The following is a 24,060-nucleotide window of genomic DNA, read 5'->3' on the forward strand; positions in this document are numbered from 1 at the left end:
ATATTAGTACTCCTATATTCAAATAGACAAAGTTAAATTAATATACTATCATAATTATATTTTATTTAAAAGAAAAAGAAAAAAAAAACTTCGTTCAGGTTATTTTATTCAATAATATTTTATAAACATTAATATTCTTATTATTATTATATTTCATATTAATATATTGATCATTAATGATGATTACAGATGCAAAAAAAAATTTTATACATTTATTTTATGACTGCAATTCATATAACTTGACGCCGTAGCAGTTTGAATTTGCGCGGCTCCGCCATATTGGGGATATCGACAATTTTACTTCGGATGACCTGTATATTGGGAATCATTCTAGGGACCTTGGAAATACAGCAGTCCAATTCACAGGGCATTACAATTTAGGGCTTTTTTCATCCACCGGTGGCGCTTGTAGAGCTTTTGTATGTGAAATCTATATAAAAAAAATTTTACAAGCGCCATCACCGGCAAAAAAAAGCCCTGGGTGCATTCCTTTAATAAAAAATTTTTTTTCGTTTTGCAATTTCGCCCTGTAATACCAGCCAAAATTTTATAGGAAAAAGCTGTTTCGTGTAGTGGCAGTACTGGCACATGACATTATTTTTTTTGGCTTCCAATTATTAGATGGATAACGGTTCAATGTTTATATCAAACTGAAATAAATAGAAAATTGACTTGTTGTGATTGTTTGTTATTGTCACATAGCTCATACCACACATTATCGTAAACTGTAAAGCCTGGAATATTGCATAGAGAAATTTATCACTTTTGTCGTTTTTTCTGTTTCTAGTTTTTAGTCGGTATTACAGGGCAAAATTGCAAAACGAAAAAAAATTTTTTATTAAAGGAATGCACCCAGCATCACTCATTTATTTTATACTTCTTTTTGCCACTGATGGCGCTTATAAAATTTTTTTTATATAGATTTTACATATAAAAGCTCCACAAGCGCCACCAGTGGATGAAAAAAGCCCTAAATTGTAATGCCCTGTGAATACGGGTGCAGCAGTCCAATTCACAGGGCATTACAATTTAGGGCTTTTTTTCACCACTCACGGCGCTTGTGAAGCTTTTGTATGTAAAATCTATATAAAAAAAATTTTTACAAGCGCCATTAGCGGCAAAAAAAAGCCCTAAATTGTAAAAAATTTGCCCTGTGAATTGGACTGCTGTATATTGGGAATCATTCTAGGGACCTTGGTCTAATTACATTTATTAGCATAGAGGTTTGACAAGAAGTTTTCCAAGCGCCACCATCGGAAAAAAAAGCCCTAAAGAGTAAAATTTATTTTGCCCCCTGTAAATTGGACTGCAGAATTGGAGTGCAGCGTCTCTTAATTATGCGGCGTACATAGTGATACGGTTTTTTGAGGCAAGTTCGTCTCCTCCTGCACCCGTATCCAGAGGATGTTCTCATTAGGGCGTTTTTTTCCGATGGTGGCGCTTGTGAAGCTTTTCCATGTAAAATCTATATAAAAAGTTCACAAGCGCCACCATCGGAAAAAAAAAGCCCTAATGAGAACATCCTCTGAATACGGGTGCTGCAGTCCAATTCACAGGGCATTACAATTTAGGGCTTTTTTCCTCCACTGACGGCGCTTGTAAAGCTTTTGTATATAAAATCTATATAAAAAAAATTTTACAAGCGCCATCAGCGGCAAAAAATAGCCCTAAATTGTAAAAAATTTGCCCTGTGAATTGGACTGCAGTATTTCTAGTCTTCTTGCTCGATGCTCAAGTTAACCCGCCGAACTGAAAAGTGAAAACTTTATTCTGTGTTATTTTTGTGTCTTAATACTCTTAATTTTGTGAGTGTTATAAATCTTTTCATATTCATTCAATTTATTTGTCGTTGAAATTTAAATTTGGAATGTAATAGGTATATAATAAACAATGAATGAAACTACAGTCAAGAAATTTGATGCAGGGTGGAAAAAACACCAACAGGAAAAATTAACATTATGGTTTAATGAACACCTTCATAAAATAAATGTACATATAAATAATTTAGAAACTGATTTATCAGATGGTATCATCCTTATCAAATTACTTGAAGTATTAACTGCCAAAAAATTACCAAAATATCATGAGCAACCAACATTTCGTTCTCATAAACTTGAGAATGTCGGTGTTGCATTGAAATTTCTTGTTGATGAAAATATAAATATTGTGAACATTGATTCATCAGATATTGTTGATGGTAATTTAAAGCTCATACTTGGTTTAGTGCACACTATTATGTTTCATTATTCAATATCAATCCCAGACTGGGAGTTCAGTGTCAATCCTTGTCCAGTTTATGATGTCTTGTCACATGTTGATGTATCGAAAATCAAGGTTAATGGGCTAGACTTAAGTATGTTTATTTGATTACTATGAATTAATAATTTTGTCTTATTCTCTGAATTTTTATTGTGTTTTTTTTTAATATTCAAGATCCTGGTTCATGGATAACGAGTGAATTTACTGTTGACGCTCGTGCAACACAAGAAATGGTAAAAAATGATTATAAAACATTAAAATGCTCAATCTACGATTCTACTGGTTTATCCATCGAAAATTTTATAACATATCAAAAAAACGGTTTATTTAAAGTGGAGTATACACCATTTGATCTTGGAAAACATTCAATTGAATTATTTTATGATAATCTACCGATACCTGGATCACCATTTATTATTAATGTAGTAAAAATTTGTATACCTGGAAACTGCAGAGTATATGGTCCAGGATTAATAAGAGGAATTGTTAATATGATAAATTACTTCACGATCGACTTAACTGGTTAGTAAATTAATTAATATAGCAATAAATAAATTTACTGGTTGTTATCAAGTTATTCATCTCATACTAGATGCTGGAACTGGTGGACTCAGTGTAACAATAGAAGGGCCGATAGACGATGAAGCAAGTACACAAATTAAGTATAATGAAGACAATACAGTTGCAGTTGAGTATGTTGTAAATACTATTGGCTTTTACGATGTAATTATTGAATTTGGCAACCATCCTATACGAGGATCACCATTTACTGTTGAAATTATTGATGACTGATTAAATATCAGAATCTTCTATTGGAGTAATCATAGTCATAAACGGATAAAATTGTTAGTTGTAAATGATAATACAATTAGATATACAGTGATGCAAATTTATTGCTCAATAATTACTAAGTAATATATTTACCTTGAATAATAAATTATTTTTTATAAAATGTTATTGTTAAATAAATAAATTCATAATTTAGTTTATTGGTAGGTATTATACTTTGTATTCTTATTTCTGTTTTTGTTTTTTCGTTTAAAATCCCTTACATTGATATTATTAAATGAAAAAAAATGCAATTGTATATCACGTATGAATATGTTACTAATGACAAAAAAGACAAACTTGTGCATTTTCCATATTTCATTACTGGCTGACTGGCTGTTCTCTTTAATGAACTCAGTGTTATGTGGTCCGTTCGGAAACTCTCGGAATCCCGGAAGCAGCGCAGTAGACAAAAAAATATAGGAATAAAATAAACTTAAAAGTTACTAGAAGTTACAGTAGATATTGTAAACAACAAAATTAATTAGCCATATTGCATATGCCACTTGCTTTTGTTACTTATTATAGTTGTGAAACGTATTTTTATATTTATTATTAATAATTAAACAATATTTGGGTGCATTCCTTTAATAAAAAATTTTTTTTCGCTCTGCAATTTCGCCCTGTAATACCGATTAAAAACTAAAAACAGAAACAACGACAAAAGTGATAGAATCCTCTATGTAATTCTCCAGACTTTGAACATTTACGATAATATCCTGTACAACCTATGTGACAATAACAAGCAATTACAACAAGTAAATTCTCTTTTTATTTCAGTTTGACATAAATATTGAACAGTCATTCAGGTAATTTTTCTAATAATTGAAAGCCAAAAAAAATAATGTCATGTGCTAGTACTGCCACTACAAGAAACAGCTTTTTCCTATAAAATTTTGGTCAGTATTACAGGGCGAAATTGCAGAGCGAAAAAAAATTTTTATTAAAGGAATGCACCCTTTTATTGATTTGTGCTTATAAAAATTTATGATAAACAAATCACGTCTACCAAAACAAAATATCAAAAATTTTCTATGATCGCAATTGGGGACAACCCAGTCCGTACGAACTTCAACATGGCGACGAAAAAAATGGAAATCCTAATAATGTTAAAAGTTACTATGATACATCACTATAGCCAGAGAGAAGGCCAGCACCCGTATTTACAGGGCATTACAATTTAGAGCTTTTTTTATCCACGGGTGGCGCTTGTGGAGCTTTTATATGTAAAATCTATATAAAAAAAATTTTATAAGCGCCATCAGTGGCAAAAAAAAGCCCTAAATTGTCTAAAATTTGCCCTGTGAATACGGCAGTCCAATTCACAGAGCAAATTTTTTACTATTTAGGGCTTTTTTTTGCCGCTGATGGCGCTTGTAAAAATTTTTTTTATATAGATTTTACATACAAAAGCTTCACAAGCGCCGTGAGTGGTGAAAAAAAGCCCTAAATCGTAATGTCCTGTGAATTGGACTGCGGCAGTCCAATTCACAGGGCAAATTTTTTACAATTTAGGGCTTTTTTTTGCCGCTGGTGGCGCTTGTAAATTTTTTTATATAGATTTTATATACAAAAGTTTCACAAGCGCCGTCAGTGGAGGAAAAAAGCCCTAAATTGTAATGCCCTGTGAATTGGACTGCAGGTGCAGAGATTTATAAAAATTTTAAATATTAAGTATTACTATTTTTTTCAGGATTAAGTTGACAGAGTTTCTATTTAATTATTTCAAATCTGTCAAATAAATTCACTAATGTAAATTTGATCAGATTGTTTTCAAATGAAAAAAATCAGGTCTACCACAACAAAGGATCAAAATATTCCCAAACTCCGCTATTTTGAAGTTCGTACCGACTGAATAGCCACGGAACGCACCTATTGTAAACGAACACAACTTAGATAGGCACTGATGTCCGCCATCTCGAAGATCCGGAAAAAGGAGACTTTCCGAACGGACCCTGTTGTAATTTCCATTAGCGCACGCGTAAGCGCAGATGCGCAGAATTACTTCTCTTATTAAAAATGGCTGTGCATTGGCACTGCAGTCCAATTCACAGGGCAAATTTTTTACAAATTGGGGCTTTTTTTTGCCGCTGATGGCCCTTGTAAAAATTTTTTTTATATAGATTTTACATACAAAAGCTTCACAAGCGCCATGAGTGGTGAAAAAAAGCCCTAAATTGTAATGCCCTGTGAATTGGACTGCTGGTATTATATTTATATTTAACACACGAATGTTAAGATAAATATGGGTGCGTTCCAAAAATAACTTGGAAGCCCGGAAACTGCGCAGTAGACAAAAAAATTAAGGAATAAAATAAACTTAAAAGTTACTGGAGGTTACTGTTGATTGTAAACAACAAAATTAGCCATATTGCATACATGCCACTTGTTTTTGTTATTTATTACAGTTGTGAAAAGTATTTTTATAATAATTAATAATAATTAGACAATGATATTTTTCTGATTTGCACCTATTAAAATTCATGGAAAAAAAATCATGTCTACCACAACAAAATATCAAAAATTTTCTATGATCACAATCTCGAACTTCCGGGCTTCCGAGTGATTTTTGGAACGTACCCCATAATTCCGACGGTTGCCAGGCTAATGCACAGCATGCACAGCTGATTTTTTAAGATGAATAATTCTACGCATCTGCGACAACGCGTGTGCTCATGAAGATCACATCGACAGTTCAATTCACAGGGCAAATTTTTTATAATTTAGGGCTTTTTTTTGCCGGTGATGGCGCTTGTAAAATTTTTTTTATATAGATTTCACATACAGGGTGCATTCCTTTAATAAAAAATTTTTTTTCGTTTTGCAATTTTGCCCTGTAATACCGACTAAAAACTAGAAACAGAAACAATGACAAAAGTGATAAATTTCTCTATGCAATATTCCAGGCTTTACAGTTTACGATAATGTGTGGTACGAGCTATGTGACAATAACAAACAATCACAACAAGTCAATTTTCTATTTATTTCAGTTTGATATAAACATTGAAGTTATCCATTTAATAATTGGAAGCCAAAAAAATAATGTCATGTGCCAGTACTGCCACTACAAGAAACAGCTTTTTCCTATAAAATTTTGGCCAGTATTACAGAGCGAAATTGCAAAACGAAAAAAAATTTTTTATTAAAGGAATGACCCACAAAAGCTCCATAAGCACCACCAGTGGAAGAAAAGAGCCCTAAATTGTAATGCCCTGTGAATTGGACTGCAGGGGTTCGTTCAGAAACTCTCAATGGGTGCATTCCTTTAATAAAAATTTTTTTTTCGCTCTGCAATTTCGCCCTGTAATACCGACAAGTAGCTAGAAACAGAAACAACGACAAAAGTGATAAAATTCTCCATGCAATATCCTAGACTTTACTAATGTCTAGTACGACCTATGTGACAATAACAAGCAAGTACAACAAGTCTATTTTCTATTTATTTCAGTTTGATATAACAATTGAACAGTCATTTAGGTAATTCTTCCAATAATTGGAAGCTTAAAAAAATAATGTCATGTGCCAGTACTGCCACTACAAGAAATAGCATTTTCCTATAAAATTTTGGTCGGTATTACAGGGCGAAATTGCAGAGCGAAAAAAAAATTTTTATTGAAGGAATGCACCCAATAGGTGCTTTCTTTTATGTATTTATTTTTTTTTTACTTCAATGCACATGTCATGCGAACTTGAAGAGAAAACAGTGGCGTTGAATAAATAATTCTTAAAAAATAAGCATTAAAACATGGCTGATCCAGCCCCTCATGTCCTACGCTGTTGCAAACTACGCATGCGCAAAATAAATAGAAAAAAAAATAAACACCAAAAAAAAATTATTTAGCTACATCAATTCCTTAGTTACAATTTTTTCTCAGCTATATATATATATAGTGTTTGTCATTAGTAATTTAATTCGTAAAAATAATTTCAATGTATTTTATTATTTAAATAAATAAAATATTTAGGACAAGCAGTAGCTGAGAAAAAGATGTAATTATATGGTAAAAATTTTTGAGGCCCTGAGAGATCACGTGGCTTTTATCCTGTTTTATTCGTTTTAAACAGTTTTAAACATTTTATCCGTGAATAATTGTAAACAACTCAAAAACTCACAATACTGCACAATACGCCCATCTCTGCACTACACTACAACCGCCATCTTATATAGTTATATCTAATTTTTCTGGTCTAACCTTTTGATTAGAGAAAAAAAAGTAAATACACAAATTCCGTGAAATAAATAAAAAATTGATTGTGTGGTTGACTAGTTAGTGGTGTCTTAGATTATTATCGTTTGATAATTATAAATAAATAAGGTATAACATGATGGCGCGATCGGTCAGAGCTGAGACACGGAGTCGTGCGAAAGACGATATTAAACGTGTCATGCAAGTTGTCGACAAAGTTCGACACTGGTAATTAACCATTTTTTATGTATTATCAATTTAATTTTTTGTTTGTTTATGCCTAGCATCAATCAAAATACTAGTATTACCATCTACTTTTTTATTCTTTTTTCACTCATTCATTTATATTTCAATATAAGTATACCTATAATGTTTATAATTTATTTTTTTTTTTTTAGGGAAAAAAAATGGGTCACTATTGGTGAAACAACTATGAAAATTTACAAATGGGTGCCTATATCAACTTTAGAACAGGTTTGTTTATTTACAATTGTTCAAAATTTTGAAATAAATGAATTGATTGTAAATCAAATTCGTCAACTTTTAAAATGTCACAGATTATTAAAAATTTTATTTTTGCTCAACAGAAGAAAAAAGGTAAATCAATTGGTGACAATAAAGAAAATGGTATTCCAAGAAAGGGTATTGATAATACGAATTCAAATTTTGGTCTCACTGAAGATTCAAATACATGTAAGATACTGTATAATTTATTAACAAAAAACAAAACAAACAAATGAAACTCATTAAAATAATAATAAATATTCTATAACAAATTTTGTACATACAATATAATAGAAAAAAATAAAGTTTAACACATTAATGATTATTTAAAATATAATTTTATTTAACAAACAATATTGTTACAGGTTTTTCAACAGTCAGTGATTCACAAGGAATGACTGATTTTTCAACTCATTTAAATTTTTCTGAGGATTCAAATTCACAGAACAGTGAACCAACACCAAAAGTACTTAAGACTGACTGAATAATTTATAATTATAATTGCCGAATTATAAAACCGGATAATCATATAGATATAACAAATTAATTTTATTCGAATAAATTTAAAGATTAATTTTTTTATAGTAGTCCATAATTATTATCAATTGACTTTCAAAAATAAAAATAGAATTAAAAATTTTAACTTTTATTTGATTGAAAAAAAAAAAGTATGTGAAATAAGAAACAAATATTTTATTTATAAATAGTAAATTTAAGTGAGTGTATACTGTATGAAAAATAAAATTATGTTTACCAAGGTAATATTTTACCAGAATATTGAATGTATTGGCCAGAATGTTTTTCTTCGAGTGATTGAAGTACGTTGATTATGTTTGATGTACTTGTTTCAACATCAATTTTTGCATTTGATCCCCCCATGTCAGTTTGCACCCAGCCAGGATCCATGGATATTGCCATGATTCCATATTTTTTCAAGTCAATGCTCATTGATTTTGTTGCTGCATTAATAGCAGTCTGAAAAATATTAAAGTATTTATTGATTAGCTTTTTTCAGATTTTTCATTTAGATGTTGATATCACTCCAAAGATATGATATCAATTCCAACACAGTTACTTGAAAGAATTATCTATGTATTTGTATTATTTTAGGGATAATTAACTGCTCAGTTGCAGAAGAAAAAAAAACATTACCAAAATTAACAACTTTTTGTCTTATTGAATGACAAATAAGAGTTGGTACAATTAAATTCATTTTTTTGGTGAATTAAATAAGTAACTAAAATAGATTTTTTTTTTTATTTATCTTTGCTTCATAGAAATACCTAAATTTTTTTTTAGTGAATAATTTAATGTCTTACTTTGCTGCAACGATATGCATATTTTCCTCCCAGGGTATTTTCAGTGATACTTGCAACAAGGGAACTCATATTAATAATTGCTGCACGATCAATTCCAAATTCATTTTTTTTTTTAGCAGCTTTTTTTAAAAGTGGCATAAACGCCTTTGTCAGCATAACCGGGATAATTGTATTGACAAGATAAACCTCTGCCATGGTATCTACTTCAACATCTTCAATAGTTGTCGGTATTGCAATTGCAGCATTATTAAACAACACATTTAATCCATCATCACCAACTTGTTCTTCAACTTTAGCAATGATTTCGTTGTATCTCGTTGTATCTTTTAAATCTAAAAATAAAATAAATCGTTATTTGTGTTTTTTTAAATTTTACATTGTCGTCAAGGTTTATTTCAATTACCAATCTCGATGATTTGAACATTTTTATTCTTATCAGCTATCTCCTTAAGTTTCTAGATAAAAAAAAATTATATTCATTAATAACCTAACCACTTAAAATATATTAATATAATTTTTATAACATTACAGTTGCTTTTGAAATATCCCGGCAAGTTGCAAATATTTTTTCTGGTGGGCTTGGCAAATTAACTAATTGTTGGACAAGACCTAAGCCTAGACCTCTGTTACAACCGGTTATCAGTATAGATTTCATTATTTCTGTTCTTACTTCAGTACAACCGAGTACAACCAATTACGTGTATGTACAACAAAAATACAAAATACATATATACTGAGATCTGAATTGTGCTGAATATATATATACTGATTATAATGATTATAAGTATTTGCCATTTGGTATATTTTATGGTAGATCACGATGATCATTCAGCGCATGCGTGAAAATTTGCGTGGAATTTCATTATCTCATATCACAATATCACATTGTATTTACGTAATTGATCATGAAGGATTAATGATGATTATGATGGTTTTAGTACTATTTATCAATTCATGTTATATGGTATCACTTATCCAAAATAAAATACCATAGTAAATTCATGAATTTTAATAACTCACGAATTTAGTGAAATTACTGATTAACTTGATATATTGTAATTATAATTTACTATGAGTTACACAATTTTATATGGTTCTGTTGATGCAGTAATTATCTACTATTTGATATTTAAATAATGTTGATGAATAACTCAATAATTGGTTATAATTATCGAGAACAAATTACTTTATTTCATAACAGTAATATTAAATGATAATAATATTCGTCGTTCAATAAGCCGGATGATACACCTGTTGCAATTTTACCAAGTTTTTATTATTTTAACCACATATTTCTAATCAAATTTAATTTTAAAAAATCAAGAAAAACTCCGTAAAATATATTTTTAACATTTAAAAAAAAATCATTTTTACATAATTATTGAAAAAAAATTCACAATGCATGATTTAATTTTTGAAAAATATTTATCCTTATCAGGACTACTTAACAGTTTATTGTGAAAAAAAAAAAAAAATTATCGTAATTATTTTGATGAATCACCAAGGCAATTTTGTTCCATCATGCTGTAAAAAGCAACCATTGTGTTCTTTCTTCAATGATTGCAACGTTTTAATTATATCACGAACACTGGTATCAACATCAAGAGGTGCATTGTTACCACCCATATCAGTTTTAACCCATCCTGGATGAAGACAAGCCACCAAAATACCATCATTCTCCAAATCAATACTCATTGATTTTGTTGCTGCATTCAATGCTGACTAAAAATAAAAGTTTAAAAAATCGCAACAACATATTAATTACATTAATTAATTAAATAATCAGTCTATCATATGAGAATTATAAATTTGATAAATAATAAAACAATTACTTTGCTACATGCATATGGATAGAAACCACCAGTTTTATTTTCAGAAATACTCCCAAGTATCGAGCTCATGTTAATAATTGCTGCACGATCGATTCCAAATTCTTTTTTTCCAATGGCAGCTTTTTTTAAGAGTGGAAGAAATGCCTTGGTCAGCATAATTGGCACAACAGTATTTATAAAATAACACTCTGTCAACTGCTCAGCCTTGACATTACCAATTCTTGCAAATTTTGTTGAAATTCCAGCACTGTTAAACAAAACATTGAGTTTGCCATCACCAAGTTTATCCGCAACAGTTTTAACAAGTTTTTCATAATTATTTGTATCCGTCAACTCTGTAAAATAATATAATTATCAGTATTTATAATTTATAAATATTTTTTTTTATATGATAAATCATGAAATTTCTTACCAAATTCAATAATATGAACGTTGTTGCAATGTTCAGAAATTTCCTTGAGTTTCTAGATAAATTAGAAAAAAAAAAAAAAAAAAACAAAACAAATTGTCATTATTACACATTGAACCGTAACAAGTGACAGTGTATTAGTGTGATAAATAATTCATCATCAAAACAAGGACATCAATTAAAAAATAAATTATTATATTTATTATTATGATCTTAGCAGAAAAAAAAACAATGATTACATTGCAAGATTTATTGACACGTAATTACATATTTGTGAGATCGATTAAATCGAGCTTTTGTATTAGTGTCTGAATCATTTGGAATATCTTTTTTTTTCTTTTTTTTTTTTTTTTTCAGGGAAAAAAAACCGGAACAAGGCGTGTGTTTGAGGCTTTGAGCCAGTCGAAATCCGACAGTTGATCAAGAAACAACATGGCACCAATCGGTGAGTGAGATTCAACTTTCATCCATCACTGAGCATTATCAATAAATCTTTATTATTATTATTATATAATTATTAAAAAAAAAAAAAAATAAGACAATATTTCAAGCAGTTTTCGAATAACCAGTTGAATTTTAATTTGTTTTTTTTTTTTTTTTTTTTTTTTAATTGAGAATATTATATTTTACCTGGGCTTTGGTGACATCACGACAAGTTGCAAATATATTTTCTGGTGGATTTTTAATTTGTGTCAGGCGTTGAACCAAACCCAAGCCAAGACCTCGATTACATCCAGTGATTAAAATTGATTTCATTTTTTTTTTCTATTATATTTTCTTGTATTTATATTTTTACTTTGGGAGGTTTAAATTATTAACGAGTTATTAAAATATATCGACAAGATCACAAAACACACACTTATGAGCTCGTGATTTTGTGATGTCAGATATTGCTTAGTCACAGTTTATAAAAAAAAACATTGATCCACGGATATTCGTAAATAATATCAAGAAATATACGTGACGTTATTATCAAGTATACTTGTGTTAAATCTCAACAATTATACGCGTAGGAAAAAAAAATATAACTTTTATTGTAAAACTTGATTTGATATAGATGGGAAAAAGTAAAAATTAAATTGTAAATAGCGATTGTAAAAATAAGAGTGTTCCATGGCGACTTTAACGTTTATGACATGTCGCCTTGCATCATTTAGGAGTATTGGAACACAAAAGTTTAAATTATTTGATAATAAATACAATATTTTTATTAGACCAAACAAAACACTGATGACAGCTAATAAAACATTTGTTGCTTGTTTATGCAGTGAGTTTTGATTAAAAATTTTAATTTTAATATCAATAATTGAAAAATATTAGTCATTAATTTAAAAAATTAATTATTATTTAAAATAATTAAAAAGTCAAGTAATAATGACAAAGCAATTTGATTATAACCTATAAACTTTATTTATTTTTATTTTTTTTCAAAAAAAATAAATAAATAAAACATTTATAAAATTATTTAAAGAAAAAATAAACTCAATTATAAAAAATTAATTTCAGCTGATGCTAAGTATCAATATGATCTGGTGGTTATTGGAGGTGGTTCAGGTGGTTTGGCAGCAGCCAAAGAAGCCGTTGAACTTGGTGCAAAAGTAGCTGTGTTTGACTATGTAACACCATCACCACAAGGTACAAAATGGGGTCTTGGTGGTACATGTGTAAATGTTGGATGTATCCCTAAAAAATTGATGCATCAAGCAGCTTTATTGGGTGAGGCTATTCATGAAGCAACAGCATTTGGCTGGCAAATATCAGAACCAGAAAACATTAAAAATAATTGGGAAAGCTTACGTTCTGCTGTACAAAATCATGTTAAATCAGTTAACTGGGTAACACGTGTTGAATTGAGAAATAAAAAAGTTGAATATATCAATGCAAATGGATACTTTAAAGATGCTCATACTGTTGCTGGTCTTATGAAAAATGGTGATGAAAAAATTGTCACTGCTGATAAAGTAATTATTGCTGTTGGGTGTCGTCCAAGATACCCAGACATTCCTGGTGCAATTGAGCATGGTATCACTAGTGATGATTTGTTTAGTTTGAAAAATGCACCAGGAAAAACGCTTGTTGTTGGTGCTGGTTATATTGGTCTGGAATGTGCTGGCTTTTTAAATGGTCTTGGTTTTGAAACAACATTAATGGTACGATCAATTATTCTTCGTGGTTTTGATCAACAAATGGCTAATCTTGTTGCTGAAGAAATGTCACAACGTGGCATTAATTTTGTCTATCAGGCTAAACCAAAAGCTATAAAAAAACAAGAAGATGGACGTCTTCTTGTTCACTGGGTTGACAAGGTAATTGATTGATAACAATACATTAAAATTAAAAAAATAATCTATTCAAATTATTGTTTTTTTTTTTTTTTTTTAAATTACAGGATGGACAAGTTTATGAAGATATTTATGATACAGTTTTGTTTGCCATTGGAAGACAAGCATTGACACCAGATCTTAAACTTGACAATGCTGGTGTTAAAGTTGTTTCTGAAACATTTAAAATTGCTGCTGAAAATGAAGAAACAAATGTTTCAAATATTTATGCTGTTGGAGATGTTCTTCATGTAAGAATTGAAAAATTATTTTATCTATATTTAAAAGTAGTTAATTCTAGAAGTAGTGAAAAATTTTAAATTATAACTTTTATAAAACGATAAAGTCCATTTTTTTTTTTTTTTTTTCTGTAAGTAAAGTGTGAGTTATTTTTTTTTTTATAACTAAACAGTCAATCATAAAACTACGATTAAATTTTTAAATAACTAATATTAAATCAATTAAAATAATAATAGGTTAAACGAAATAAAATTTAATTTATGAAATTAATTTTCTACAGAAACGTCCAGAATTAACACCAGTTGCAATTCATGCTGGTAAATTACTTGCAAGAAGACTTTATGGTAATTCACTGGAAACGATGGATTACACGAATGTTGCAACTACAGTGTTTAGTCCACTTGAATATGGTTGTGTTGGTCTTGGTGAAGAGGATGCAATTAAGGCATATGGAGAAGATAATATTGAAATATATCATGCTTTTTATAAACCAACTGAATTTTTCATTCCGCAAAAAAATATGTCACATTGTTATGTTAAAGTTGTGGCATTGCGTGCTAATGATCAAAGAATTCTTGGTATGCATTTTATTGGTCCACATGCTGGAGAAGTTATCCAAGGTTTTGCTGCTGCTATCAAGTAAGATTATTAGATTTAAAAAAATATATATGTGTAGCACTTAAACTATTTTATCTTTAAAAGAACTTAAATTAAATTTTTAAAATTTTTTCTTCTATATTTTTCTAGGTGCAAAATAACATTCCCACTTTTAAAGCAAACTGTAGGTATTCACCCAACAAGTGCTGAAGAATTTACACGAGTATTCATCACCAAAAGGTCTGGAATGGATCCAACACCTCAAAGCTGCTGTAGTTAAAAAAAAAATTGATTGAATCAATTAAACTTTCTTAAAAATGGTATTACAAGTTTGCAATTGATCGATAATTATCATTTTTTCATTTCCATATATTGGAATTTGATGATGTATTTTTATATTGTTTTTTTGGAAATATATTTAAAACGATTGCAAAATTAAAAACATTGAAAATGCATTTTTATTATTTTTTCTGTTTGATATTTAATTTTTTTTTTTGTTTCTTTCTGTTGAGTTTATACATGTACAGTAATTAGACTTGACATTTGAAATTAAAAATCTACTATCAGATAATTTTTTTTTATTCTCGAGTCACTGGTGCGTACAAAAAACATTATTTTATATTATTTATTAATTTTGAATCTTTCAATATTATAGAGAAAAAACAAAAGAAAAATTGCAATTTTAAATTTGTGCAATATAGTATATTGATATTTATTGTTTGTAAATTATCATTTTGTTTTTTTTAATTTAGTAATTTGTCATATTTAATCAAAAATTATCAATGGTCAAGTTGCTGTTTTTTAATTTTTTTTATTTTTATGAAAAAAAATGTTCTTATTGAAAATGAAAAAAAAAAAATTATAAAAGAATAAGATACACCGACCAGCAGTGGTGGACCAGCAATTATTATAATACATCTAATTGCAAGTCCATCGAGGAAAATACAAAAAAAAAAAAAAACAATGAAAAAACTATTCTAAATAATTAAAAATTAATGATACACTAAATGAACACTAAAAACTTCTTAACATTCAATAATAAAATGAGTAAAAACAAATAAACTTAGATTCACGTTTTTTTTTTTTTTTTGTGTTGTTTTCTGTTATTTATCATCATTCTTTTATTTATACTCAAAACAAAAAATTTAAAATTAGATTATTTATTTTTTTTTCTTTTAATCTGACATAGTTATTATTTACACGTATTTACAAGTACTCGCTTAAGAATTAAGAAATATATATAATTAAAATTATATATACTTAAATGAATATGTATAATGTACGGCGTTTTTTTTTTAGTAACATGGAAAAGTTCAATTGAATAATAAAAAAATGACAAAATTTAGGAGAAAAAAAAAAAAAAAAAAAAAACTAAAATAAATTAATTTCATTTGATTTTGTTTTTTTTCAAAGCTTTAATTGTTGAATATAAAAAAAAAAACATTTGAAATTGAACTATTTTTTAAATTTTTTGTAAATTGAATATTTTTTAAATATACCTATGTAGTATATTTATTTTAAAGTTCATTTCATAATAATTTTAAAAATAAATAAAATTGGAAAAAATAAATAAATGTCTATTATAATTTTTCCTTTTTTTTCCATTTTTCTTTTTGTCTATTATTAACTATTAGTTTTTAATTGTTCAAATGAGATATCAGTCATTGTGTTGCATTTGGATCTGTTTTTTTACAATTTGGACAAAACCAATTACCCTTTGGCGGTACTTTAATATCAACGCATTCAAAATGAAACCATTCAATTTTACAATTTTTTGAATCACACGCAATCATTTCAGATACTTCATCATATGGACAACGACAATAACAGTATAATTTAGCTCCAGATGTTGGTCCGGAAACACTAAAATTATCAACTGGTATTGTTGGTGATTCTATCATTGGTGTTTCATCAATTTGCATTTTGTTATCACCATCTGATGTATTTGAATCACTTGATGAATCATTTGCATCATCTGAATCACTAACTGAACCAACATGTAAATTATCAACTTCTTCACTATTATTATCTTGTATATTTAATGATTTTTTCTTCATAATCATTGCTTCACCACCTAATTGATGTTTTATCCTTATAGGTCTTACTTTAAGTGTTAATGGTGGTGTTGATGGTGGTGGTGGCAATAGTGGTGTAGGTAACAGTGGTTGTGATGATAGTGGTGGTGGTGGTTCTTGTTGTGGTGACGGTGGTGATGGTGATGATGATGGTAGTGCTATTGACGGCGGTAGTAGTGGTGATGATGGTGGTTCTTGCTCTGTTGGCGGTGGTAGTAGTGGTGATGGTGATGTTGGTAGTGATGATTGTAATATTGATGGTTGTAATTTTAGTGACGGTACTTGTTGTATTGTATTATGTTGTGGCGATAGTGCTGGATATGTATGATTAAATTCCATTGGAAATGATGGAGGCAATGGTGGTGGAAGTAAATATGATAGTGGTGGTGGATCAGTACGACGAAATTTCAATAATTTTTCTTGTAAATGTGCCTCTTCATCACTCGAATCATCGTAAAACCTTTTTGGTTTTCTACGTCTTTTTGATGATCGTTTTGTTTCACTTTCACTCCCAGAATATGAATGATTTTGTTGTGGTGTTGTTTGATAAGAATTATTTATTGCATAATTATCATATACTGGTGTTGATGATGGTGATGGTGTTGAATAATTTGTATTATTTGGCAATGAAAATCTTATTTTTTGTTTAGCTCTGTAGGCCTTATTATTTGGAATGTTTAATTTAAATGAATCAATTGTTTTTGACATTTGTAGTTGTAATTGATGTTGTTGTTGTAGCTGTTGCTGCAGCTGTTGTTGATGTTGTTGTGTTGAATTTATTTGACAATTTGACAATTTTGCTTTACGTCCACGAGGTCCTTTTGGAGCTCCTCTAGTTGGACGACTATCTCTAATTGGACGACTGTCTCTAGTTCCTTTTTTTTTCTTTCTACCTCTTGTTTTTTTCTTAGGACTTGAATTTAGTTTTTGTGTATCATCAATTGTACCATTTTGCAAGGGTTTTATCGGCTCTTCTGGCTGTGGTACTGATGCAAGAAGTTGATTACGTTTTTCTTCTAATAATTGTAGTGCTAATTTTTGCGGATGTTCATCATAAAAATCTTCATCTGTTTCAGTTTCTGTTGTATCTAAATCTGAATGACGAAGAACTAATTTTGCATCTTTTATTCTTTTTTGTTCTTCTTCATATGAATCTGGTATTGGTGATGGAATTTTCGGTGGTATATCTTGGTTTATTTTATTTGTTTCAATTGTCTCATCGATAGTCATATTTTCACTATCATGACTTTCTTTGATATTATTTTGTTTGATTGTTTTATTTTGTTTTTTATTTGAGGACTCTGAGTCAGAACTAGAGCTTGAGCTAGATGACGAACCACTTGATGATGATGTACAACTACAATTACTATCAGAACAACAACTGGTATCAGAATCACTAGATGAATCACTCGATGACGATGATCCATCAGTTTTTTCTTTATTTTTCTTTTTAGGTGATTTTGTTTTTTTCTTTTCATTTTCAGTTGTATTTTCAGCAGGTTTATTCTCAATCTCAGGTGGTTGAGTATTTGTTTCTTCAATTATTTCAGTATTTACGATTGTTTTTTCATCAATATTTTTTATTTCATTTTCATCAACAATTTTTTCTTCATGTTTTTCAACAATTTTATTTTCAGCATCATTATTCTGAATTGAATTATCAATTTTTGATGAATCAGTATAAACAATACAATAATCATGATCATCAGTAATAATATCAATTAATTCTAATCTTTTTTTTTCTTCTTCAATTTTATTTTCAGCAGCTAGATCAAAATCTTCTGTTCCCAAACTTAATCTGTATGATTTAAAATTATTCCATATACCATTCATAATTGTAACTTGTTGATCATCAGTAATAGTATTATCATCATCATTTAATTTATTAATTTCTCCATCTTTATTATTTTTATTATTATCATCATCATTTGATTTATTAATTTCTTCATCTTTATTATTTTTATTATCATCATTCAATTTATCATCAGATACACAAATAACAATATTATCATTTTTTTTATTAATAATTTCATTATCAGTATCAGAATCTGAGTCAGATGATAAATTAAGTGGTGGTAAATCATAAACATCAATAACTTTTTTAACATGTTCATCTGGTTTTTTAATAATAATTTCATTATTAACATTAATTTGACTTGATTGCTGTTGTTCAGATGTTTTTAAATGTTCATTCAAATTTTCACTATTATCAAAATTATCATTATCAACGTTCATTGGCTCTGGCTTATCATTATCATTAATTTCATTTGATATATTATTATTATTATTATTATTATTATTATTATTATTACCATTATTACAAGAAATTGGAATAACAGGTGGTGGTAATATTTCCGGTGGATTATGAATTCCAATATCATGTCTTCCAAGAGCTTTTTTAGATATAAATTTTTGAAAACAAATATTACACTCATATGGCTCATGATTAGTATGTATACGTTTATGTACTTTTAATGCAACAGCTTTTTTAAATATAATATTACATTCATCACATGTAAATTCATTTGGTGGTGTACAAAAATGATAAATATGTGGCCATTTTTTTTGTAAACATTTTTTACAATCAACTGATTCAGTACCATGTTTCCAATAAAGATGATTTTTAAAATCAGGTTTATTTCTATATGATATACCACATCTAAAACATGGATGTATTATTTTATGTTTCATAATATGATTTGATAATTTATGTTGATTAGTTGTTGTTTCAAGACATATATCACATGTATGATGTGCTCTACGTAAATGTACCATTAAACGAAATGCTGATGGTAATATATCCATTGATAAACAATTACAACAACGATATTTAATATCATTTAATGAATGTGATAATGATGGTATTTGAGTAAATGGATTAACACTCATTGATAAATTTGTTTTATCAATACCAGGACAAAGATGACATAATAATTCACTGTAACTATAAAATGATAATTTACACATTATACATATTATTACCATTTTTTGATGTATTTTACGATTATGTTGATAAACATCTTTATGATTTAATGATGTAATACGACAATAAAAACATTCATATCTACGTGTTTTTGTTATATTATATGTACCAATTTTTGAATCATAAGAATCAAGATTAATATAATGATTTGATAATTCATCAAGTGATTTTTTAACACGTTGAATAAATTGATATTTTTCAATTATTATTGCTGGATGTTGAGGTTGAAAATTATGCTCAGCAAGCATATGTAAAGCTAATTGTTTACCATCAACAGCAATTTGTCTTGCATGATTACAATAAATACATATTGAACATGCTGCTTTTATACAACTACGTAATAAATCAACAATATCTGTTGCATCAAGTGTTGCAACAACGTCAATATCGAGTAATGGCACATCATCAGATACCAATTTTATACCATCATCAATTGGTATAATTGTTGTATTATCATTATTATCATTAGCATCATGATTATTATCATCAATAATTTTTTCATCATTATTAATATCATTGTTTTCAGCAGTTGTTGGAAGAAATGATAGAGGTTCAATTACTGGTTCTTCTTCTTCTTTCTCTTTGGTTTCATAATTAATTTGTTGATTCAATTGATTATCATTATTTTTTGTTGGTGATTCAGTTGATGTATCTAGTAATGATGTTACTGGTGATGATTCTTGCTGCTGCTGCTGCTGTTGTTGTTGTTGTTGTTGTTGTTGTTGTTCTCGTATTGGTGATGATGATTTGGGTCTTTCATTTGAAGGTTCAATTTGATTATCATTATTATCACAATCTAAATTATTTTTTTTATTAGTATCATTTTTTTCATCAGACTCAGATGGTATAGTTATACCATTTGATGTGGCTGATACATGAAAACTTGAATTTTTATTTGTGCATATTTTGATAACCAATCTTCTGTCATTTGTATTAACACTGGACACTGATGCTATGGGTTTATTTTTATTTGATTCATTATTATCATCATCATCATCTTCATTTTCATCTGCTGATGAAGACGAGTTACTCGATGATGATGATGAGGATGATGATGACAATAAATTATTCGTATCACGTTTCCAAATATTTGATTCATTGTTTTTTGAAAATTCAGATAATTTACTTATTTCATTGTTGTCATCATGATCAGATATATCCATATGATTATCAGATAACTGTTTTTTATTATTATCTTGATAGCTATCTGATGATTTATTCATCCTTTCATCATTGTCAGTTTCATCATCATCATGAATACCTTTTGATACACGCATTATTGTTTCAGTAACACTGTCATACTCATTATCAATGGCGTTAACAATTTTTTCATTATTATGATTATTAATTATGATTTTTTTATTATTATCAAATGTATCAGATAATACTGGACTCGACTGTTTTTCAATTGTTGTGTCATTATTTTCATCATCAAAACATTTTGATACTTGAAATATTGTTTCAGCAACAGTATCCTCTGATAAATTATCATTATTACAATTTTTTTTATCATTTTCAATGGATTCTTTGTTGTCATTAGTTAAACTATTTTGTTTTTGTATAAATGTATTATTATCATATATATTATTTAAATTGAGAGTATTATCATCAATTGGCACATTACTGATAATTTTATTATTATCTGAATTAATATTATCATTAGTAATATTATTAACTTTTCTATCATAAGTATTTGTTACGTTACGTTTATACAATGATAATAATTTTTTATCATGATTACTAATACGATTCCTAATTTTAATTTTCTTTTTAATATTAAAATTATTATTATTAATTGTTGTTAATTTATTATTTTTATTATATTTTATAATATTTACGGGATTAATAACTAATTTATCATTATCATTTGTTTGTATTTGACAATAATGGTTATAAAAATTATCCGATTCAGTAAAAATTTTTTCACATGAACAACATATTAGGTAACACGAGCCAATAAATGAATGATAAAAATCATCAACTGAATCATATTTAATACCTTTTACACGATGTTGTTTTTCAAGATGTTGTGATAATCTATCAGCAGCACCAAATAAACCCAAACAAAATAAACAAATGTGACGATTATGTATATCTCTCATATGAATAAACAAATTCCAATTTTCAAAATATGTTTCACATGTTGCACATTTATATACTTTACGACTTATTTTAAATTTATTAGCAATATTTTTGAATTTATCATTTATTGATAAATTTTGTAATGATGTACTTGGTTTATTATTTATTTCACTATAATTATTTTTTGTTTTTAATGTATATTTGCAATGACAAATATTTTTATTATTTTTCATTTCACTATTTACCATTGTTTGTTTTGATTTTTTACATCTTAAACAAACATTTTTTTGAATATCAATTAATAAATTTGAATTAAGATATTGTGATTGGCTTTTTATTTTACTATTTTTAACATTACGTATTACTAATTTTTGATTATTATCAATTAATTTCCCAGTTGGTGTTTTATTTATGATGACTTCTTTCTTTTCCATTGCTGGATATACAGATATATTTATTTTTTCTGGTTCTTTATCATTATCGTTTATTAATATATCATTTTTAAAACTTTCTAATTTGTATGTTGAACTTTTAATTTCTTCTTCATCTTCATCATGTTGTCCTTCTTGTTCTTCATCTTCATCTTCATCTTCATCTTCATCTTCATCATCATCATCATCATCATCATCATCATCATCATCATCATCATCATCATTTTCATCATCATCATTTTCATCATCATCATCATCATCATCAAATTCTTCATCTTCATCAAATGATTCATCATCATCATCCCAAGAATCTTGGGATACTGACTCCTCGGCATTTTTTATTTTTTCATCAACATTATTTAATTGAAAATTTGATGATGATTTACTGTCATCAAACTTGTTCCAAGTATCAGCATTTGTAACTTCTGTTTCATCTTCTTCCATAATAGTAGACTCGATCACGACGATGGTGGACTTTATCTATTAAACACAAATGTTTTTTTTATTAAATAGGTATATATTTTTTTTTAACTTTAGTTTATAAATTTAAACAAATTGACAATCAAACGAAACAAAAAAAAAAAAAAAACAAAAACAAAACGAGTTGAATTGACTATTTTTTTTTTTTTTTTTTTTTTTTAGTGGAGACGACTTTATTCGTCTTGGCTTAGCAAAAAATTAGATTGCTTCGGTTTTTTTTTTTTTTTTTTTTTTTTGGAGTTCTTGAAATGAATTTACGAATGAGCGATTGTAGAACGAAATTATTTTATTTATTCACATTATTTTTTGTTTGTCATAGAGATGATGTGAATCTGTAGTATTCCGGTCACTAGGTAATGCTTTTTTATTCTTCACTGTAAACCACCTACCTGACTAAGAAACACCAGCAAACTCCAACATAAAAAAAATAAAAAAAAAAAAAAGGAATAAAAAATTCACCTTCAGTATTTTCTTGACAAAATTTTTTAATCACCTCAAACAATTGTTAAAAACTTAGATATTGTTAAACACTAATAAATAACACTTTCTAAATATAATATGAAAATAATAAAAATGAATTAATGATATATGTATAAGACTGCAAGCGTGAAACACAAACGAGAAAAAAAAAAACTATCTTTATCTCGGTGTTGTTTGGCGACTGCTTCGTCGCGCCGAAAAGGTTAGTTAAAATGGCGTCATATCATTTGCGATCACAATGAGAACTGAGAAGCAATGAGACGAGAGAGCTCCTCACTCTACTTTTCTCTCTCTCTTCAGTATCTATCCCCTCTTATTATTATTATTTTTTTTAATGGTAAAAACACATGCCATCAGCGATGGGTAATCCGACGATTTTTGGAATATCATACGCAATAATACGTATGAAGTATGATACTACATAAAGTGTATGATAGAGTGCATGGAGTTTAACAAGGAGGGTAATCTGTGACGTCACACTGTGTATTGGCATAGGGAGCTGTTGAAGCTCACGGAATGGAGCAAGTCAGTACGTTTTTCTGCCATTGATGACTAGTAGGAGAAGATCAAAAGTCACATGTTGTTTTGTTTATATTTTTTTTTTTTTTGTGTAGCTCAGTTAGAGTATTCCTTCATTATGTAAAAAATAATACAACTACTAAATAATACATTATTTATTTAAAAATAAAATTTAAGCAATTTATTTTAATAAAATAAATACCATAAATTACAATAACTGTTTAAGAAAAGATAAAGCTAAGGAATTAATGTTGCTTACCATATAATTTCTTTATCATCACATGAATTCTTTAGCTTCATCTTTTTTTTTAGTAACATTGTTTTCATTTTGGTATTTTATGATAATGTTTTTAATTTAATTTTAAATAAATAATTTGAATAAATAATACGGATTTGTATATTTGTATGGTGATAGAAAAACCATTTTGATATGGATCTCTTTTAGAATTGTTGTGAGATAATTTATATCACAATTATTTTAATAATAATATAAATAAATAATTAATAAATATCA

The 24,060-nt window shown here is 28.1% G+C and overlaps 6 protein-coding genes across 8 annotated transcripts; 3 read left to right on the top strand and 3 right to left on the bottom strand.

Annotated features, from left to right (window-relative positions):
* Nucleotides 1–1,725: 1,725 nt before the first annotated feature.
* Nucleotides 1,726–3,136, top strand: LOC122849112 (filamin-B-like). The gene is made up of 4 exons (XM_044147706.1): nucleotides 1,726–1,805; nucleotides 1,877–2,353; nucleotides 2,434–2,781; nucleotides 2,852–3,136. Exons 2-4 carry the CDS (start codon nucleotides 1,891–1,893, stop codon nucleotides 3,049–3,051), a joined length of 1,011 nt encoding a protein of 336 aa, XP_044003641.1. The 5' UTR covers nucleotides 1,726–1,805; nucleotides 1,877–1,890; the 3' UTR covers nucleotides 3,052–3,136.
* Nucleotides 3,137–7,197: 4,061 nt separating this feature from the next.
* LOC122849146 (B-cell CLL/lymphoma 7 protein family member B) lies at nucleotides 7,198–8,262 on the top strand. The gene is made up of 4 exons (XM_044147762.1): nucleotides 7,198–7,502; nucleotides 7,673–7,748; nucleotides 7,862–7,967; nucleotides 8,144–8,262. The coding sequence occupies exons 1-4, from the start codon at nucleotides 7,411–7,413 to the stop codon at nucleotides 8,260–8,262; spliced, it is 393 nt and encodes a 130-aa protein (XP_044003697.1). The 5' UTR covers nucleotides 7,198–7,410.
* LOC122849123 (C-factor-like) lies at nucleotides 8,100–9,887 on the bottom strand. The gene is made up of 4 exons (XM_044147718.1): nucleotides 9,627–9,887; nucleotides 9,501–9,552; nucleotides 9,098–9,429; nucleotides 8,100–8,753 (listed from the first exon to the last, which is right to left on the bottom strand). The coding sequence occupies exons 1-4, from the start codon at nucleotides 9,750–9,752 to the stop codon at nucleotides 8,529–8,531; spliced, it is 735 nt and encodes a 244-aa protein (XP_044003653.1). The 5' UTR covers nucleotides 9,753–9,887; the 3' UTR covers nucleotides 8,100–8,528.
* Nucleotides 9,888–10,329: 442 nt separating this feature from the next.
* On the bottom strand, nucleotides 10,330–12,198 carry LOC122849122 (C-factor-like). Its single transcript, XM_044147717.1, has 4 exons — nucleotides 11,969–12,198; nucleotides 11,342–11,393; nucleotides 10,930–11,264; nucleotides 10,330–10,819 (listed from the first exon to the last, which is right to left on the bottom strand). The coding sequence occupies exons 1-4, from the start codon at nucleotides 12,092–12,094 to the stop codon at nucleotides 10,595–10,597; spliced, it is 738 nt and encodes a 245-aa protein (XP_044003652.1). The 5' UTR covers nucleotides 12,095–12,198; the 3' UTR covers nucleotides 10,330–10,594.
* Nucleotides 11,696–15,427, top strand: LOC122849099 (thioredoxin reductase 1, mitochondrial). 2 transcript variants are annotated; one of them, XM_044147688.1, is made up of 5 exons: nucleotides 11,696–11,783; nucleotides 12,845–13,644; nucleotides 13,728–13,910; nucleotides 14,180–14,538; nucleotides 14,647–15,427. In XM_044147688.1, the coding sequence occupies exons 1-5, from the start codon at nucleotides 11,771–11,773 to the stop codon at nucleotides 14,774–14,776; spliced, it is 1,485 nt and encodes a 494-aa protein (XP_044003623.1). In that variant the 5' UTR covers nucleotides 11,696–11,770; the 3' UTR covers nucleotides 14,777–15,427. The 2 variants fall into 2 exon arrangements, with proteins under 2 accessions (XP_044003623.1, XP_044003622.1); XM_044147687.1 differs by lacking the exon at nucleotides 11,696–11,783 and adding an exon at nucleotides 11,971–12,605.
* Nucleotides 15,428–15,547: 120 nt separating this feature from the next.
* LOC122849084 (uncharacterized protein MAL13P1.304) lies at nucleotides 15,548–23,285 on the bottom strand. Of its 2 annotated transcripts, none has more exons than XM_044147654.1 (2): nucleotides 22,937–23,285; nucleotides 15,548–22,547 (listed from the first exon to the last, which is right to left on the bottom strand). In XM_044147654.1, exon 2 carries the CDS (start codon nucleotides 22,509–22,511, stop codon nucleotides 16,158–16,160), a length of 6,354 nt encoding a protein of 2,117 aa, XP_044003589.1. In that variant the 5' UTR covers nucleotides 22,512–22,547; nucleotides 22,937–23,285; the 3' UTR covers nucleotides 15,548–16,157. The 2 variants fall into 2 exon arrangements, with proteins under 2 accessions (XP_044003589.1, XP_044003590.1); XM_044147655.1 differs by having other exon boundaries at nucleotides 23,007–23,259.
* Nucleotides 23,286–24,060: the final 775 nt, after the last annotated feature.

Source organism: Aphidius gifuensis, linkage group LG2, assembly GCF_014905175.1.
Source record: "Aphidius gifuensis isolate YNYX2018 linkage group LG2, ASM1490517v1, whole genome shotgun sequence".
NCBI classification, from domain to species: domain Eukaryota; kingdom Metazoa; phylum Arthropoda; class Insecta; order Hymenoptera; family Braconidae; genus Aphidius; species Aphidius gifuensis.